The sequence below is a fragment of the Natrix helvetica genome, assembly GCF_964273705.1.
Source record: "Natrix helvetica genome assembly, chromosome: 5".
NCBI lineage: Eukaryota > Metazoa > Chordata > Lepidosauria > Squamata > Natricidae > Natrix > Natrix helvetica.
The window spans coordinates 64,173,764-64,193,470 of record NC_138551.1 but is presented as its reverse complement, the minus strand read 5'-3'; the positions used below and the strand labels follow the sequence as shown (position 1 = coordinate 64,193,470).

The 19,707-nt window shown below is 35.7% G+C and overlaps 1 protein-coding gene across 1 annotated transcript in view; it reads right to left on the bottom strand.

The window, feature by feature from the left end:
* Positions 1 to 4,721: 4,721 nt before the first annotated feature.
* The window catches only part of LOC309392640 (scavenger receptor cysteine-rich domain-containing protein DMBT1-like), a gene marked incomplete at its 5' end in the record, with an annotated part of 33,702 nt that continues 18,716 nt past the window's right edge, over positions 4,722 to 19,707 (bottom strand). Inside the window, 7 exons of the mRNA XM_081954070.1 lie at positions 4,722 to 6,037; positions 6,728 to 7,116; positions 7,598 to 7,776; positions 9,977 to 10,018; positions 11,132 to 11,328; positions 12,722 to 12,866; positions 14,480 to 14,521. Of these exons, the coding sequence (XP_081810196.1) occupies positions 5,767 to 6,037; positions 6,728 to 7,116; positions 7,598 to 7,776; positions 9,977 to 10,018; positions 11,132 to 11,328; positions 12,722 to 12,866; positions 14,480 to 14,521 (1,265 nt within the window). The 3' untranslated portion in view covers positions 4,722 to 5,766. The remainder of the gene's footprint in view (positions 6,038 to 6,727; positions 7,117 to 7,597; positions 7,777 to 9,976; positions 10,019 to 11,131; positions 11,329 to 12,721; positions 12,867 to 14,479; positions 14,522 to 19,707) is intronic.

The window sequence follows — 19,707 nt, the reverse complement described above, 5'->3', positions numbered from 1 at the left end:
AAAGTTGTTTTCATTAGAGCATGTTTTCGGGTTTCATTTATTGCTCATTAAGAGATATGCTTCTCAGAAGGGCTGCGATCCACATCTCGTTTATTGAAGGTGGGAGGGAACCTTCCCATCCTTAACATGCCTAGCATCCCTGTCCTACTGTCCCCATCTATTTGCATTCATTTCTTTCGTTTATATACATCTTTATCTTTATACCTGCTATTTTGTACATGTTTGACAAACTAATAAATACAAATACAAAATACAAACCTAAATATGCATCATGCCAGGATTCACACTTTTCAAAGACCACAATAAAACTTGCTTTAAAAAAGTTCTTTTGAGACAGATGATTGGTCTATAAATTTGATAAACAAATAAATAGACTTGATGTCAACCATTCTTTTAAAATACAAATTAAAATGTACAAAAAAGAAGAACACAATTTAACTGCCCGGTTTTATTCAGTTTTTTGTTGCTTCAAGAGTATAACAGAAAATGTTTCCTAGCTGTATTTGTCATGAGTTTTAAGTTCCAGTAGATGGCAATGTTGGAATTTAGAAAATTATTTGGGGGCGGGGGCATAATTTGTATTTTAACAAGTTTTAAAATTAATGTCTACAATAATGTCTAAATCTAGGAGATTTACATCTCTAATATCGAACAGATAATTCCCTCAGATATTATCATAATACAAGTTAAAAAACATTTTTTTTTACCTGAAATTACTTGAATTGCCTAGAGAAGTACATTACACAAGGTAAGTGGCTCTAAATAGCTATTATTTACTAATTAAAAACACTTTTTCAGCAAGAAAAACATACTGCATATTATCAAAGCTTTGAGGACAGGACAACCCTGTCCCAGCATCCAATACTTCTGAAGGCAAGTTGCTCCACTGGTTAATTGAACATTAGACTATTATGACATTACTGTAGAAACATATCTAATTCATGAATTGTATATGTGTGCTATTCACATGCAATTAAGGCACCAGGCTAGAAAGTGGGAGATCATGAGTCCCATCTTAGCCAGAAAAGCGAGCAGGGTGTCTTTGTTTTAACAAATGTCATATAGAATTTATGTTATGTTAATTTATTCTGCATGCTTTGTAAATACTGGTATAATATGAAATTTCTATCCTTTTTCCTTTTTTACTGTAGGTTTCAGAAATCAATCACGCAGTTTGTGTCCAAAATATCTGTCTTCCTTTCACTGAGTTTATTTGGCTTTTATAAAGTTTTTACAAGCAAAGCACAGAGTAACAACACATTGCTTTCGGTTCACTCCCCCAAATCATCCCTAGTGAATCAAGAATGCTATTCAGGCCAAGGATACCTCATGCCTTTGCTCTGGTGAATTAATGAGCTAATAGATAACGGCTGTGCATCACCTTTCCCTTATTCCCACATCTGGTTCTGCTAATTAGGTGAGCTTTTAGGTTTCCAAGATAACCAGCTACTGAGATCATGGTAATTTCTACGCATGCCTTTACATAGCTTTACCTCTCATTCCTACATTTTACCACTTGCTCTAATATAGTTATTATGAATAATGCAAAAATTTACACATTTTGATAGTAAAGCCTCTGATGTAGTATGTGCATTTATGAAGATAGCCATAATTAGGATATGATTCCTACTAAAACTTTGGATCACTTTCGTTTTTCAACCTTCCCTGGTATCTCCTTTCAGGTTTTCTCCCAACCCATTGAGTAGCCTGATTTGCAATGTTGATTTGAACCAAGATAAGAGCTTGATTGAACTAAAGTAACAACTTGACTACTTCTACTAGCTCTGGAAATTCTGAAAGACTGTGAAATTGTGTTAAAATTTTCTCTTTACAAGGGGACTAATACTAATAACTGAAAATCTGAGAGAATATTTATTTCCCCCACCTTTTCATACGATCTATGTGTGAGGGTGAATCTCTGTGTGTGCACACGCGCGTACATATATAAATTTTTTTGAATGTTGTTGTACATCAGCTTAGGCAAATAACATAGTTCTAACTGAATAATATAATTCTAACCAAACGAAACAAGGGGACTGATAGCATTAAAAGTTGGACAGGAGTGCGGAAATAAAAGAAAACAGAGATATCCCTCAAGTCACAATCTATATCATCGAATCAGCCTACCAGGTTTTCTAATGATTCTGTTACTGAATGTAGGGTATGCTTAATTTATCATTTAAGTGTAATTAGTAGGTGAGAGGGCTAACTTGGCATATTTAATTAGTTTTAATTTGAATGGGTGAACTTATATATACGTAGTTGGGTAGACTATATGATGCTGTATCAGCCCAGACTGAAGGAATTGAGAAGAACGGTTGTAGTTTACTAGTCTTATCTAGAGACTCTTCTGCTTCATTGAAGGATCTGAGTATTTACATTGTAAGTTAAGTTAAAGCAGCAGCACGAAGACTTGTTGATACAGTGTCCATCCCATTGCCTAAAAGCCACTCTATGTGATCTACCTATGATGTAGAGCAGGGCATCACACACTGGCCACGCCCATGCCGGGTTTAGCGAAGGGGGAAAAGGTCATGATATTTCATGTGACGAGTTTGATACCCCTGATGTAGAGAATCTGAGGCTCTTTAAAACTCACAAGCATTCACGTATGGTCTTTTTCATATTTCCATCTAAAGACCTCATGATTTCCATTATGGGCAATTTTACTATATCATCAGTCTCAGTCTATGTCAGTAGCACATAAAGCAGAGCCTCTTCATAATAAGCATTGTGTAAAGGTTATGCATGGGAAGGCTTTGTTAGCCCCCTGTTCTCATAGTCAAATAATTTTCTGGTAAGGGTTGGATTGATAGTCATCTGTTTTTCTTATAGTAGGAAGGGATCCATTACGCTTGTAAGGATTGGTGAATTCCAGAATAGTCTGAGGGGTTTCCAGGTGAAAGGTTTGGAAACTGTGCCAAAAAGCATTTACAAAATCTTGAAGAATGTTGAGCCATTACTTTCAGTAAATCATATTCCATAAGAAACAATGCTTGTTTTCCACTTTATTTTTAAAAGCTTGCCTGAGCTTTAAAAGTTTTCCTGAGTGTCTAAATCTATGTTGGATTATAGCAATTTTCTGTGCTTGGAGCCACTCTTAAGCTTGGCCAGAAAAATGCATAACCCAAGCATTACAGCAATATTGGTTCTGAAGGAGCTGTACCAATTTCCAATTTGACGCTGAGCTGTGTTTGGTGTGACTATAACTATTTACAAATCTGTATGTAAGTTAGAACCTGAAGATCATTCCCTCTCTCTTATACCATGTTTCCCCCCAAATAAGACCTCCTTGGATAATAAGCCCAGTCGGGCTTTAGCGCATGTGCTAAAATAAGCCCTCTCCCAAAATAAGCCCCTCCCAAATATTGCAACACAGCAGCAGCCATGAGGTGACCATGCTCCTCATCTCCTGCATCTCAAAAATAATAAGACCTCCCTGAAAATAAGGCCAAGCACTTATTGGGGGGGGCGTCAAAAGAAAATAAAACCCTGTCTTATTTTCAGAGAAACACGGTATATCTGAGACAGTAGATATTTTTTAGAAGATTACTTTGCTAGAAATTTCATGCTGCCACCTGAAAAAAGCCATTCTTGATAACAAGTCTGTGAAATTCCTTGCCCATTGTGCTACAGTTCGCATTTAGCACAATAGATGCTTGTCTCCATTTCAAAATATATCCTTTCCTGTAAGGCTTGTGGAAGTGACGTGCAGTCAGGGGAGGCAGGGGAGGAAGAGCCTCACCATTCTCATCATGAAAATAAAAAAAATTACTCCGGGAAGCTGCGAAAGTGGCTGTGAGAGGCGCGCGCCTTGGTTTAGCCTCCCTGGACATCGCAGCAGCAACCCCAAGTGTGCCGATCTCGACATTTTTTGCATCGGGTGAGCCTGGGATCCTTGCAAGGGGAATGGGACCACGTGTACAGGAGGCTCCTCAGCGCCAGCCTCAGATCAGCACAGCTGCGATCCCCTTCATGTTGGCTCAGGAAGGAGGGGAATGGGACCACGTGTGCAGGGGAAGGGGACCGCGGCTCGCGCTGATCTGAGGTTGGCGCTAAGGAGCCTCCTGCACATGTGATCCCATTCCCCTTGCAAGGATCCTGGGCTCGCCCAATGCAAAAAATGCCTAGGTAACATCATCAGTGCTAGAAGGGAGTTGGGGGGGGGGAAGGAGGAGAAAGGAGAAGTTTCTCTTCTCAGAAATGTCTTCTCAGTGGAGCTGTGTCAGCCTGCCTGTCCCTTTCTGACATTTCTGAGAAGAGAAACTTCTCCGGTCGGGCTGTGCCCGTGAGATCGGAGAAACTACGCGGTTTGATGACATCATCAGCCTCACCAGCCATAAACCTCACCGCACGTCACTAGCTTGTGGTCAAATTGGGCTTTTGAATCTTTATTTTTTCTTTTTAATCTGAAGTTCTTCTGAACTATATCTTTTTGGTACACATAATAGCATTTTATTATTTTAAAGATGTAGATATTCTTAGGTTTCCCAAAATAAGGGTTCTTCTGGTTTTTACAGTTTCTATGGTGAAAATATTTTTATTTTAAATTGTTTTCATTTCTTGTAAAATTTAACATATGTTGTATCTTTCTCTGGGACTGTTTCATGAAATAAAAGCAGGAAAGAAATCTTCAAAAGTAAATACATATAGTAATTCATAGGTTTGGTTTTTCTGTAAAAGTAGTTCGCCTTGTACCAAAATAATAAGCTCACTCTTAGTTTGCAAAGATAGCAATTTTATTGCAATGCATTGGAAGCAAAATACAATTTCCGATAATTTGAAATTAATTTAGTGACAAAGCTTTTGTATTCATATATACAGCATGGAATACTAAAACTTTTTATTTTTGTAGCTCATTCATCTTAGGGGTCCTTTAAAAATTATCCTTTCTCTCATTAGTTTAGCAAACCACATGTTGGCCTATATTGACCCCTTTAGTGTTCAACAAATTATTCAATTTATTAAAAGTCTGACCAAGTCTTAATATATCATGTAACTTCTCAGACAGCAGAAGCTGCCTCATAAAGTGCCATTGGTGTGAGAGAAAGAAGAATAATCCACAATCATTTTCAGAAATAGTTGAAGTAATTTTGCTTTTCAGAGCATGAAGGGATTTTACAATACATGATAGATTTATACAATTTAGATATTAAATACAACTAGTATGTATCCTTCCTGTGTGAAATACAGGTACATTTTTTTCTGTGTAGGTTGACTATTAGAATTGGTATATATTCTATGTCAGACTTTAATAAAATAAGAATGACAAAACATATGAAGAACGTTTTAAAAGTTAGCTTTTTTCTAATGGTTTTACTAAGAGTGTGTTATTGATGGACTCTCAAATATTTTCAAGGCTAACATGAAGATTTTCAAGGTTCATCATGAGGAACACAAACCTCAAGTGGACTTTGGCATTTTTGTATAAAGTGCTTAACAAAATTAAACAGCCTGTTTATGTTATGATCTACTGCATCAGCAAATTGCACAGCCATTTAGGAAAAGTCCTTGTCTATGTAAAATGCTGATTAGACTAATTTTCCTTTCCCTCATCCCCTAATATTGCCTGATGAAGAGCTCTGAAGATCTTAAAAAAGTTGTTTTAATATTTCATTTGCTTTTAGTTACTTGTATAAAAGATAGTATTCAGCTGTGGATTTGAAATATTTTCTCCATGGAGTAACATGGGTATGATTATTTTTTTAGGTATCTATCTAGCTTTCATCATTTTAACCAGAAAACATCGTCAAATGGGGGAGATCCTTATTTTTGAACTTCATTTTCATCCTTCAGAAGTCTAAGTGGTCCCACAACAACATTAACCTTCTCCTGAGACTCATCCAGGCCTCTCTTTTTTCTCATTAAGCATCCCTGGTGGCATCTAGATGAACGATCATCTGCTCTACACACTACTAATTTACATTGTAGGTATACTGAATTGTGCATGTTAAGGAACTTAAAGGAATTGAATTGGAAACGAACTACATTGTTTGTTGGTGCGGGCAGGCTTCTATAAGTAGAGTCTCGTGGGCATCTGAAAAATAAAAGAAAATATTGTTGTCAGGTATGCCTAGATGCTTATTTCAAATATTTTATTACAGTATAATGATGTATGTAATTCCTAAATTTCTGCATTAGATTAAAGCTGATGATTATAAGATGCACTAGAGAGCAATGGGAAAAGCATATACTGCAATATTGGAATATCAAAATGAATAAATAAAACCCAAATTTGGGGCTTGTAAAAGTGTTTTAAGATATGTACTTGGGAGGGAAAGTAATATGTTGTTAGTACAGCGGACTGTATAGTGAGAGCAAGGCAATGGCTCTGTAGTAATAACTATTTTTGTACAAAGTATGTGAAATTGACCATAATCTAAACAAAGTTTGGTCATTAGTATACATTTTGTGACCAATCCATTCAGCCCATAATATCCTTTTATTCACCTTAGTTTTTGTATATGTGATTGAATTATTTGATATTAACTCTTAATTTTATAATTTGATATTAACACTTAACATTCGATAATTTAAGTGAAATATTAACATCACCTGGTATTGTTTTGTTTGAAAATGAGTCATTATAGTTTGCAGTTCTTTCTATACTGTGTTAAGAAATATGACATAAGCAGAAAATCTAATTCAGAATCTATGTGTCTGACACAATGGCGATTTCTTTGTGGCAACTTGGATTAGGGTTCTTACATATTTAATATACACTTACCCACTTCGGATTAAGTCATAGGTCAATGTTCTAAAATCATTACTATCTGGAGATGCGATACATGTGTCTAAGAAGAGTAACATATTTGGATCAGCAGTGTGCAGAGTAGCTTGGAGATATAAATTCTGGTTGAGTGAAACGTAGTATGGTGATCCCACAACTTTACGGGCGAAGGATAATGATGAATAGAATGCCAGAGACACATTGTAATGGCCAATACGCCTTTCAGTAAGGTCAATAGCATTTTGGGCAACAAACATTGTTTCTACTATAGTGTTTTGCTTCATTTCACACATAATATGAAATTGAAAGTTTTTCTTTCTTGTAATGATATAATCAGAGTTGATTGTCTTGATTACATTGTAATAAACTATTGTCTCATTCTTCACCTAAAAAAGCACAAAAAGAAAGAAAAAGTAATTAACAGTAGCAACATAAAAACACTAATTAAACGTCACCATTTTAAAGACTACTATTATTTTAGAATTATAGTAACAATAGTGATGTTAACAAAAACCATGTTACCCATTACAAAACATTTCAGCAGCCCCAACCCTGACTTTTCCTCGGATTATAAAGTAGGGAATCAGTCTCAAAGACATTGATTTTTTTTCTCCCTTCCAAAATTCCCCCTTTTAAAATTTTAATTGTAATGTTAGATCCAGTTAATGTGTTCAAAGTTAAGCAGAATTTCTTAAACCCAATATCTGAAATAAACTTTAAACTTACATTTCATATTGCTATTAAACATAATTGTTTGTAACAGTTCAATTTAAAAGTCAAGCCAGAGTACATTTTCTTATAGTAATAGTTAAGACAAGAAGAGAGAGCAAACAATTATTAGCTTTAAGAACAACAAATGATTCTCACCCTTGTCTTTGTGTTACAGCCATAGAATGGTATAACAAAATAAACAAAACCTCTTATAATTTGAGATCTACATGATACATCTAGGGTATTCAGGTAAACCTGTGATGCATTATAGCCGAGTGAATTGAGATAGGGTATGCTAATCCGTGCACGCATGAATCCATCAGCACATGAAAGTCCTAAATAATAACACAAACGTTAAGCAAAATGCAAATACATCCAAAGATTACTATTATTTTAATAATTGAATCTGCTTGCTGACCAAATAAACTAATTAAGAAATATCTCTTCTACTTAGCCAGCAAAGGAGACTTTCATTTTTCCTGAGAGTAGAAGCATCCAAATCAAATAATGCATAGAAAAGTGGGTTTATCAGAAATAGTTATTAAGTTTTCATCTTTTCAGAAATATGGAAGAGAGAGGGGGGAGAGAGAAAGACAGTGAGAGACAGTGGGAGGGAGGGAGATGGAGGGAGGGAGAGTGGGAGAGGGAGTGCTTAATGTCAGTAAGAGAAGTTGATCATTGTGTTCTGAGAAGTACAGTCATGTACCTTTGAACTACAAAAAAATGGAAAATCACAAGCCTTAACACAACTAATTGTTTTCAGTGAAACTTTTATTACCTTATTAGAATGTCAAATTCCACTTCTCTCTAGAAGCTAAACAATTCATTTTATAAATGCTCATGTTCTATATAATCAAAATAATGTTAGATGAGTCCCATCTGAAATCACTTCTTTGTGTATGGTGTGTACATAATACAATACTAAGCTCAGTATTGTATTGTCACCATATATTAAGTTTCAGTCAAAACTAAGAAATAAACTGCTTTATCATGCCACAACTTCATCTCTACTATCTTTTCATAATTGTGTCAAAGGATAAATGTCATGTTTAAGCCTTCCTCAATCTGTTGTCCCGGCATTCTAGCTTTGAGAAGACTATCAGTTATGTACAAATGATTCCAGAACGCTTCCGATTCTTACAAATATATTTTACAACCGAGATTCTGAAGAAGAAAAGTTATAGTTCTTGCATCTGTAATGCAAACTGGGAATCTGAAAATACAACAAAGGTGAATATCTTCACCGAACTAGTGGTTCAACAGTTCAATTTACAGTAACTAACCCACCTTCTTCTACCAACATAATGATAATGAGAATATTTTTCTTTTTTTATTAGTTTAGGATTTTAGTGCTGGATAACTTCACAAGTTTACATGCCCCGAGTCCCTTTTTGGGAGAGGGGGCGGTTTAGAAATCTAAATAAATAAATAAATAAATAAGAAATTCAAAAATCTGGATCAAGAATCAGAGCACACACTGTGGTCAGCTTGAATCCTTGCCACACAAACACATGGGACAATACCATATTAAAGTACTATATGTGAAATGTATTTCTCACATGTCAAATTCATTATATGAGATATATATTATGGTATTATATCTCTAGAAACCATAAAAAGGAAATAAATGCAAGATTTTCTGAAGGAAAAAGGGCTGAAGGGGCTGCTAAGATAGATGTTCAAACTTCTGCACTTCTAAATTTCTAAATTTCTCATTCTAAATTTCAAAAGTAAAGTAGGAAAAAGGAGTAAGCCTATAATCTAAATTCAGTTTAAAGAGGGGTGAAAGATTTACTTGAAACCAAGTAAAAGGAAAGCTGATTTGGAATTAAACATTCATTAAATTATTAAGCAATTATAGCAGCATTGGTCTGTGAATAGAACCATTTCATTAGGCTAATGCTGTAATTGATTCAAAATGATATTCATGATTGCTGGGCTATCTAATAGTATTATTAGACTTTAATCTGTTGCTTGATTTAGACATATAAATGGTGAAAACATAATATTTTTAAATCTTAGGTAGACAATACTTTGCAGAGAAGGAAAGTACTTCCTAGCTCACAGATGTCAAACTCGCCATATCACGAACTGTTTCATGACATTTTCCCCATTTTCAGAGCTGGGGTGGACCTGGTCTGTGTATGACTCATCCGGCCCATAGGCCATCAGTTTGACACCCGTTAACCTACTCAAATGATTATGAAATTTTAGACTCTTGACACGCCGAGAACACACTAAATATGACAGTAGTAATTTATGAATGGGTCTTGAACAAGAGAACAAGAAAACTCGAGAAAACTTTATTCTAATATGCCTGCTGCTACTTTGATCCAAACTGAGAGGGGTAGGTAAATCCAGCTTTTACAAAGCAAATAAACATGCCTGATTCATCTCATATAGTGGATTTAAATCCTCCTACCTCCATGCCACGATACTTGTACAACATTTGCGGGTTTATTCCTAGATAACTTTACCTACGATCTCATTACAGCTCATCAATTAAACAATATCAGAGAAAAAATAATATCTTACTTGTATATTTAGAAGTAGGAACTGGTGTAGTAGGTCTCATTTCTGTGAACACAATAAAACAATTTCATTAAACATGAGATGATTATTACTTTCATCCAATCTGCAGACTACTAAAACTCTTTGGTCTGTTTGTTTGTAACCTAAAATTGAGTGAAATTGGAAAGTGCGTAGGACAACAGCTATTAAACTGAAGAAACTCAAATGGCTTAATTTACAGAATGCTAGGTGCTGTGGCAATTGTGGGAATGAAATTTGGGGAAATTGTGGTCACTTCAGAACCACTGCAACTTCCAACTATACTTCCCAGAAACCCATAGGTTGCATGGCATAGGGGAAGATAGTGGGCTCTATCCCCACATTCTTTCCAACCTCCTTCTGGCCCCTGCATCAGTCATCTGGTGTCAAGCAGTGATTGGCTGCTTTGGAACCAAATCTGAAATCTCATAAAAGCAATGGGTAAGATGGGGAGAACAAGGGTTGGGTATTCTATGCTACGAAGGTATGTGATTGGATTACATATAGTGAGGCTGCTACTGAAATATAATAAGTATAGCTGTTGAACAAACTTTGTACAACCAAACTGGATTATACAAGTATTGAAAGGGTTGTACTGAATACTTCTTTTAAGATTTTCAGGTTTACTTTTGAAATTCTAAATGACTTGAAAATAAGATCTGCATTCCATTTATCTATTTTTGAACTTTTAAAAAAGGCATTTCTCCAAGCATTTTAAATACATTATAAGGCACAACTAGAGAAAATATGTTCTATTATGCCATCTCAGCTGTGGAAGCTTTCGATACAACTGGTACACTGCCAGTAGTCTAGCACCATTTTAAAACATTGTTGATTCTCCTAGTTTAAATATTAAATTAAATTAGTTGCGTTCTTCTCTGTTGCATCTGATGCCTCTTCTAATTAATTATAGCATTGTTATATTGTTTTGTTTCATTTATTTAAATATTATTCAGTTTCAGAAAGTTCAAAGATGATAAAGATTATTTTGTTCATGAAGATAGGCTGTTGAAATATTCATATGAACCAATGGCCCTACACAGTATAAAACTAAATAGAAGTTAGTTTAAAACAATATTGAATCCCTAAATTACATCATTAACAGGATACAGGTTAAATGAATTACATAAATAACCTTACCTGGTGGAGTAGATTGGAAACGAGCAGAGAACCCATTTCCTGAATCACCTGAATCTCTATGCAGCACTATTGTCATTATGTTGGAAGTTGATGAATAGGTATAATTGAGATAGGCGCTAGAACAAATTCTTCCAAGTGGATATGAACCATATCGGAATCCATCATAAATCTCAACATATTCTTTATCACAGTCCAAGCTGTACAGAAATAGATAAATATTTCACTCCTTATCTCTTACTATGCCACCATTTTTTTCCTCTTCCATTCAATCACTGATTTTCTGTGACTGTGACTCAAGGTGGCTTTATGCTTAAGGCAGCCCAGGGTACCTGCGAGACCACCTACTGCCACCAGTAGCCTCCCACCATCCACTACAATCCCACAGAGTTGGCCTCTTCAGGGTGCCATCGGCCAGACAGTGTCGGCTGGTGACCCCCAGGGGGAGAGCCTTCTCTGTGGGAGTGCCTTCCCTCTGGAATGAGCTGCTCCCGGAGCTTCGCATAATCCCTGACCTCCGGTCCTTCCGACGCGCCCTAAAAAGTTGGCTTTTCCAGCAAGCCGGCCTGGCCTGTTAATTTTAACTCATTTTTTAAATGTATTGTCCTATAAATTGTGTTTGTTTTTTTGGATATGTATTTAATTTCTTTTTAACTTTCGGGATGTGTGTTTTTTAATGTTGTACGCCGCCCTGAGTCCTTTGGGAGAAGGGCGGCATATAAATCCAATAAAAACAACAAAAAAAAACAACAACAAACAGACTGCCTAGACAGGTCCCTGTGGTTTTCTTGGCAAACTGTTTTCAGAATTGATTTTTTTTCACTGCTTCCTTCCTAGGACTGAGAGAAAATGATTGACCCAAGGTGGCTTTATGCTTAAGGCAGGACTAGAACTCACGGTCTCCCAGTTTTTAGCTTGATGCCCTAACCACTAGTCCTCAATTACAACTATTCATTTAGCCACCATTCAAAGTTACAATGGCACTGAAAAAATGGGACTTATGACTGGTTCTTGGATTTGAAAACGTTGCCGAATCCAGCATCACACAATCAAAATCTGGGCACTTGGCAATCGGCATGTATTTATGACAGTTGCACTATCCCAGGGTCATGTGATTGCCATATGTAACCATTCCAGACAGCTTCCAACAAGCAAAGCCAACGGTTGAAGCTGGATTCACTTAATGACCAAATGATTCACTTAATTGCAATGATTCGCTTAACAACTGTGGCCAAAATAGATTATAAGGTTATAAAGTTGGGTGGTACACTTCCCTTAACAAATTGTGTTAAATCATTTAAGGAAGAAATAATCACATTAAGCCAAAAGGAGTACCGTACTTAGAGTTTCTTTTAAGGGAGATATTTAAAATCGTAAAGACATTATCTCAGTCAAACTGTGTTGAATTCAGTTAAATATTGAGTTGATTGCTTCATCCCAAATGTATATTATGCCTTGCTAACTCAGTCTGGTTCACTCTTGAATAATAATTATTTGCTGATGTACCCCGATAATGTATTAGTCGTTTACAAAGCCAAAAACACATTTATTAAGCATATAGAAGGAAATAGTTAAACAGATCTTTCAACTTACTTAATAGAAGAGAACTTTAAATTTATGCGTTCAAGGGGCCTCACTAGAATTTTCCAGACACAGGTCATATTGGTGTGATTTCCAGGATAATAAGGTCCAGAGAAGGATCCATAACCATTTGTCAGCTGCCCTCCACATTGATTTGCTAGACAACACAAAGACAAATATTGTGCATGTAAGGCAAATGAAACTTTGTAGATTTTAAGAATTATTTCCCATGCTGCAGTTAATTTCATTTTTTATAGGAAATAAGATCAAGAATTACTTTCCTGCTGATGTTTCAGAAAAAAATTAAAAGGCAATAGCATCAATAAATTTTTTTACTTTTAAACCGAATTAATTGGGAGAATCTGCAAGGCAAGTACAGTGCAATGATTTAAGATTTTTAAAAAAGAAATAACACACAAACAAAATCACTATTATAGATGTATAAATATCTATTTGCTAACTCTGAAAACCACTTAGAGAGGACTGTAAAGCACTGTAAAGCAGTATATAAGTCTAAGTGCTATTGCTACACACACACACACACACACACACACACAAACACAGTATATATATAAACATGTGAAGCAAAATAGCTGGGGGGTAAAGCCCAATATAGTCTGATTTGGGGAAAACTATCCACAATTGGGCAAAACCTATTTAACAAATGTCTCACTTAATAACAGAAAATTGGGGCTCAGTTGTGGTTGTAAGTTGAGGACTACCTGTAAAAATGACAGTTACATGAACAAAAGCATCCTTTCAGTTTTTGAAACTTCAAAAGGAAGGATGAGGGAAAAAAGGTAAGACTGATTCAGTGGTGGGTTTCAATTTTTTTAAGAACCTCTTCTGTAGGTGTGGCCTGATTTGTGGGAGCGGCTTGCAGCCATGTGACCAGGTGGGAGTGGCTTGCCAGCCATGTGACTGAGTGGGAGTGGCTTGGCAGTCATGTCACTGGGTGGGCGTGGCTAACTTGTAAAATGTGGTGAAACTCACTTAACAACGCTCTTGCTTAGCAACCATAATGTTCGCTCAGAAATTCTGGCATTTGAAGCACGCAAGTCTTAAAGCTGTCAAGTTACAAGACCCTTGCATCCCTAACCCTTTAGAAAAAAAAACCCCAGGGATGTTCAAACCTCACAGCTTTAAGATTTTAGGGTTTAGATAGGATTCTTAGAGGCGGGCAGGACGTTTGGTGATCCAGCCAATCACTGAGTGGTGGGCGGAGCAAGCGTGGTGTAGACGGGCAGGGAGAGGGAGCTGGAACCAGTTCTAAACGGCATGGAAGATTTGAACTGGCAGGAACCCACCCCTGCACTGATTCCTCCCTAATTCAGTATAATAAGGAAGAGGAGACACATTCTCGTCAGGCTTTCAAGAATCTGTGTATGTAGCTATAGCACTACAGTCCCAGTTGGTTTCTCAATCTGTTTCATCCTATAGGGCTGATATCAGTCTTCAAGGCCTGACTGAACTTTGCTCTCTTTCCTTCCTTCAGATGCTATCAGAAGAAAGTTACGAGGAAGTCAGTCTGAGCTTCTTTTTCATGCTTTTGCTGTTTCCGGAGCCTGAAGGGCAGTTTTTTTTAGGTAACATTCATTGCTTCTGCTTTGTTTCTCCAGTGTCAACAGGTGGTTCATTGCAATTATTAATAAGACTTGAATTAAATGGATTGTCTGTTATTACAAAACATATGTGCAACATGAATGATACAGAGAATGTCAATAGCCATTTCTCTGAATTAACAAATGAGGATCTCAGATGCAGACTTACTAGGGGTGGTCTCTATCACTGGAGGAGCAGGTGTAGGAGAACCTGTTAAGAAAACAAACTTAATCAAGCAATGAAACATATAAATACAAAGGGATTAATATTGGAGACAAACAGAGAACATTATACCTGCTAAATGAAATTAGTCTTATTCGTCTGCCAAAATTTATCAGCGTTATCCCAACTGCTGCAACCAGGTTATTAATTAAAATGTCAGTTAATAAAGGGAAGAGATCCCTGTGGTGCTCAAGACCTTTCAAATGAAGGTGAATAGACTTTCCCTCCAAGCCTGAGTCACCCATGAGCTTTCTTTGGATACAGTGATTCATTTGGCCAACTGCCAATCTATTTAATAGCAGCATTTGGGCACGTACACTGTGTCTACTGCATTCTCATCTCAAAACTAATATATATTGGTCTGATTAAAAAAATGTTTTATTTCTTTTTCATTATAACAAGCCTAAGGATTACAACTTAATATTCTGTTTGAGGAACATGCCCATTAGAGATGTTAAACTGGATTTGTTTGGTCTATGTGCTGCTTTTTTCCCTTTATTTGAAGATATGTATAACATTTTTGAATATGAATATGAATATGTATGTATGTATGTATGTATGTATGTATGTATGTATGTATGTATGTATGTATGTATTTGTTTTACAACCTTAGCTGATAAAGGAGGAGAGCCTGTGGTGTAGTGGCTAACAAATCTGCCTAATATGTAACACATCCCAGGTTCAAATCCCAGTAAGGGTATGGCTAGCTGATGAGAGCTAAATAGCTTGAAATGGACCCATACTAGCCTCCCTTTATTTATTTATCAGCACAAATACAACACACACACACGTGTGTGTGTGTGTGTTGTAAAGGCAAAATTAAAAATAAAAATATGGTTTTCTGCCTGGATGGTCTTCTGTAATGAGCCGAAGGACAGAAAGGGGGAGTAGTGAGCTCCCTCCCATATTTGGGCATACCAGGGGTTGTAACACAAATACATACATACATACATTCAAAACATTAAACCTGTTCCATTGGAAGAAAAATATGTAAACACATTGCATTTTCATTCCTGTTGTGTCCTTATATTTCAGAAGATACCTGAGCACGTGACACCAGCATCTTCTCCATGGTTGCAATTATGACTGAACCATCCTCTATGAGAACATTTCTCCAATCTGTCTTCACTCCCATTACAATTCACATCATCCATAGTTATGTTTCCTGAGCCTTGACCAAAGTGAGCTCTTGAAAATGCTTTCTTAGCATGTCCACAACCGAGCTGCCTGCACACGACCTTTGCATCGTTCATATCCCAGGAGTCATCACAGACGGTCCCCCACAATCCATTGCGTAAGATTTCGACACGTCCCTCACACATATTGTTTCCATTGACCAGTCTTATAGATTTATCTGAGAAAGATGAGTCAGAATCCATGTTTTTGAATGTGAAACTGGAAATAATGAGGCATTTGATACAATTTTTCAAAATGTTGCCAATTAATTAAGATTAGTATAAACTTCTTTTATGAAAAACATAATATACGTTACTAAATAGTATTCATAGTTCATAATATTAAACTTTAGAATTCTTATGCAGACTTAGCAGGCAACTTTTCTGAGTGTGAAATAGCATCATGTGAAATAGTTACATTAAAGAAAAGAAATAAGGCATAAAATCTATAATTTGGTTAATTATAGTGGAGCATAATTACTCCCAGTTTTGGGGTAACAGTACAACAGTTCATCACTAAAAATGATATATACTGGTAATTAGCGAAATTTTCTTTCCCCCACAGTATAACGCTGCAGGGGCAAAATATCCAGAGAAAAAACATTGAACCTGTGGACATTTCTAACGATATTTCTATATTAGTATTTGCAGAACTAATATTAGCATATAACCTTTTAACATTACTCATGAAGTTCATTTTCTTTACTGATGTATGTTCATATTTGTGACTGAAATATGATCTTGTACTAAGTTTATATACATATAAACTTTTCCTTCAATGTTATACTGTGGAGAAGGAAAATTTCGCTGTATGTGTACGTGTGTGTTTGTAAATATATGTATGAGTATACATGTATGTGTGTATGTATGTCTGTCTCTCTCTGTGTGTATTCAAAATTAATTAAAGAAGGTTCATATGGCAAGTATATAGTTCTCTGTCATGAAGAATGGTCAGCTTTCGTGCATCTATTTTAATATATCCTTTTGTATATAACATTCTTATTTGAAAAAAAATAAGATAGTTTATGTTTATTTTATAATTTGACAATAAATTTTTGCTGAAAAATTATGGGAAGATACAAAACGTGTTGTTGTCAGATATAACTTTAGTTATTTGTTTCATAGAATTCTGACATTGATTCATAGAATATTGTTAATCTTCTCTCATTTGATTGAGAATTACCTCTCCAAGCGGCTTATAACTCCCCCCCCCAAGACTCCCTACATGTTCCTTCCATTGATCCTTGTCACTTGAAATGCAATAAGTGATGTGAATATAACAATTATTACTAGACTACATTTTTGATCACTCATCAGTGCATTCTTATAGAAAATAAAAGTGTGAATTTTCTTACTAGGGGCCACTTCTGGCGTGATGGCTGTTTTGATAGTTGTTTTGATAGGAGGTGGAGATGGAGTAGCTGCAGCTAAAAATGCACCCAAAAAAATCAGAACATATTTGTGAGATAATAACAATGAATACAGGCACGAAATAAATTGTGTACAGTATGTGAAATTGCCTTACTCCCCAGTATGATACTGTGGATGGTATCTTTAGTAGTAAAGGGCTTATATATGTTCACTTACTAAGGAAGGATTTTGCATGCTAGACATTTACAATGTTTATTGTTAGATTAGGTAATGGATAGGCACACATAGGCTCAACGGTAACAACACCTCTTTATTAAGTACAAGTGAGAACAACCCAGCGAAGGTTAAGTCTGACACCAGCCCTTTTATAGGGAGCTGTCAGACCCTTCGACCAATAGGATTAAATCTATGTTCCCGTTGGAACAGAGGACCTTGGTGGAAACCACTGTAGTTAGAACAAGTATCTAGCATTTATAATACAAAACAGCTGCTGTTGTGACTTAATGAAGTCTTTTTCCCCCAGTGAGTGATATATCCTCAAACAATTGACCTTCCTGAAAATGGCCGAATGATCAGCCTGGTGGGATTTCCTCTGGACCAAGATTTCTTTAACTACTAATAAGGGAACCATTTTCCTTTCATTTATATGACTCTCCCAGGTTAGGCATAGTCTTAGTATCACCCCACAAGACCCTCCATACAACAATGGTCTGCAAGAAGCTTCAGGAGCAGCTGGGGGACAGGGTTGAAATCACTTTGCTGTTTAAATAGCAGCCATTTTGGTTTTTATTTTTTAAACAGATAATAAGAAGTGCATATTACTCTTAATCAGTTTGTAGGGTTATTATCTTTATTAAGCTAAAAGAAGCTTTTTGCAGTCACAGCCTTTTATACCTTTTTGAAGATCTGTCTCATTTCTGAGACTTCCTTATTGGTAAATGACAGGGAAGAGGGTTGTTGGAGACAAGTTAAAATAAGGAAGAATGGAGGTTTGTTTTTTTAACTTTGATGGAAAACATAAGAATATAACAATCTGTGGTTTTATTTTTTATTTTTTGTGCTCTGCAGCTTTGGATTGTTTAGTTGTGGGTGGCTGAAAGTTTTCAATTTGTATAAATTCTGATTGGCCAGGAAGCATTAGTAAATGTATTAAAAAATTATTCCTTGACCACAAGAGGGGGCTAAGAACATGAAAAAAAATGTGGCCTTTATCAGATTGCTAGAGTATGCTTCAGAAATATTTAAATAAAACAATTCACTTTATGGTTCAATTATGTTCTAAAAATGTTAGAAAAGCAAGAGGAACGAAATATTTAAGTTGGAATAATGATGACTAATTCAGAGGTGCCATTAAGTGTAGAAAGCTATCAAATCACTGAGGCAATTTCACAAGTACCAGACAATGCAAATAATTTAACTGCAATTTTTGGAATATAAATCTGGTACTACTCTCTATTACGATGATGGTTTAATTACAAGCCTTCCATATAGTTGAAAGAAGGTTTCCAAGTAAATCTAAACTTCTCAAGAAAACAAGCGTGGGATTTTTTCTTCATAGATACTAACAAGGTTGAGAATCCTTTGAGAAAAAGAAGTTTAAAATTGCTTGATAGTTATTGCACAGAAGAACAATATTTTATTCTATAAGGACAAGATAGAGGGAGTGACTTAATGAGTAATTGGAATTAGAATGGATTGTTACTTATCTGATATATGTAATAGAAAGAAAGGTCTAGTGTATGAATTTGTTTTTTATTTGTTTCACAGATTTCTGATATTGATTTTCTAGTGAATAGACTCTCTCAGTTGAGAATTACTTCTGTGACTGGCTCCAACATTTCTATTAAATCCCCAGATGTTCCCTCCATTGATCCCTGTCACATGAAGTGCAATAAGTGATGTTGATATAACAATTACTAGACTACATTTTTGATCACTTATCAGTGCTTGATTATGGAAAATTAAAATATGATTTTTTTTTACCAGTGGCCTTTTCTGATGAGTTAGTTAATATGATAGCAGTTGGACTTGGAGAAGATGGAACCAAAAATGCACAAAAAGAAGTCAGAGCATATCTGTGAGATAATAGCACTGAAGCCAGACAAAGAAATAAATACAGTAACCTGTCTGACTCCCCAGCTTAACACTGCAGGGATATCTTTAGTAGTAAACAGCTTATATATGATCACTTAGTTTCCAATCAAGGATTTTTGCATACTAGAGATTTACATTGTTTATAATACGAAACAGCTGCTGTCATAACGTAATAAAGTCTTTTTTTCCTCAAAAATATATCCTCAATCAATGATAGTTAGATTAGTCTTTGAGATGAAAGTCACATCCATAGAGCCAATAGTTTCATTGAACTTCTAAATGTAGAAATACCAATGGTGAACAAGCTAATTATTATTTTTAAAGAAAAAAATCAAATTGGAAGTTATGACACCTATCATTGATACTTAACAGTTTATTAGAAAGTTATATTTGGAATGGAAAAAAAGAAGTTTGCTACTCGCGAGCGGTACTCTCTCCAATAAAAAAAAGAAGTTTGCTACTCGCGAGCGGTACTCTCTCCAATAACACCTGTTCCTAAAGAAATGAAATTTAAATGTCACTCCTATTACTTTT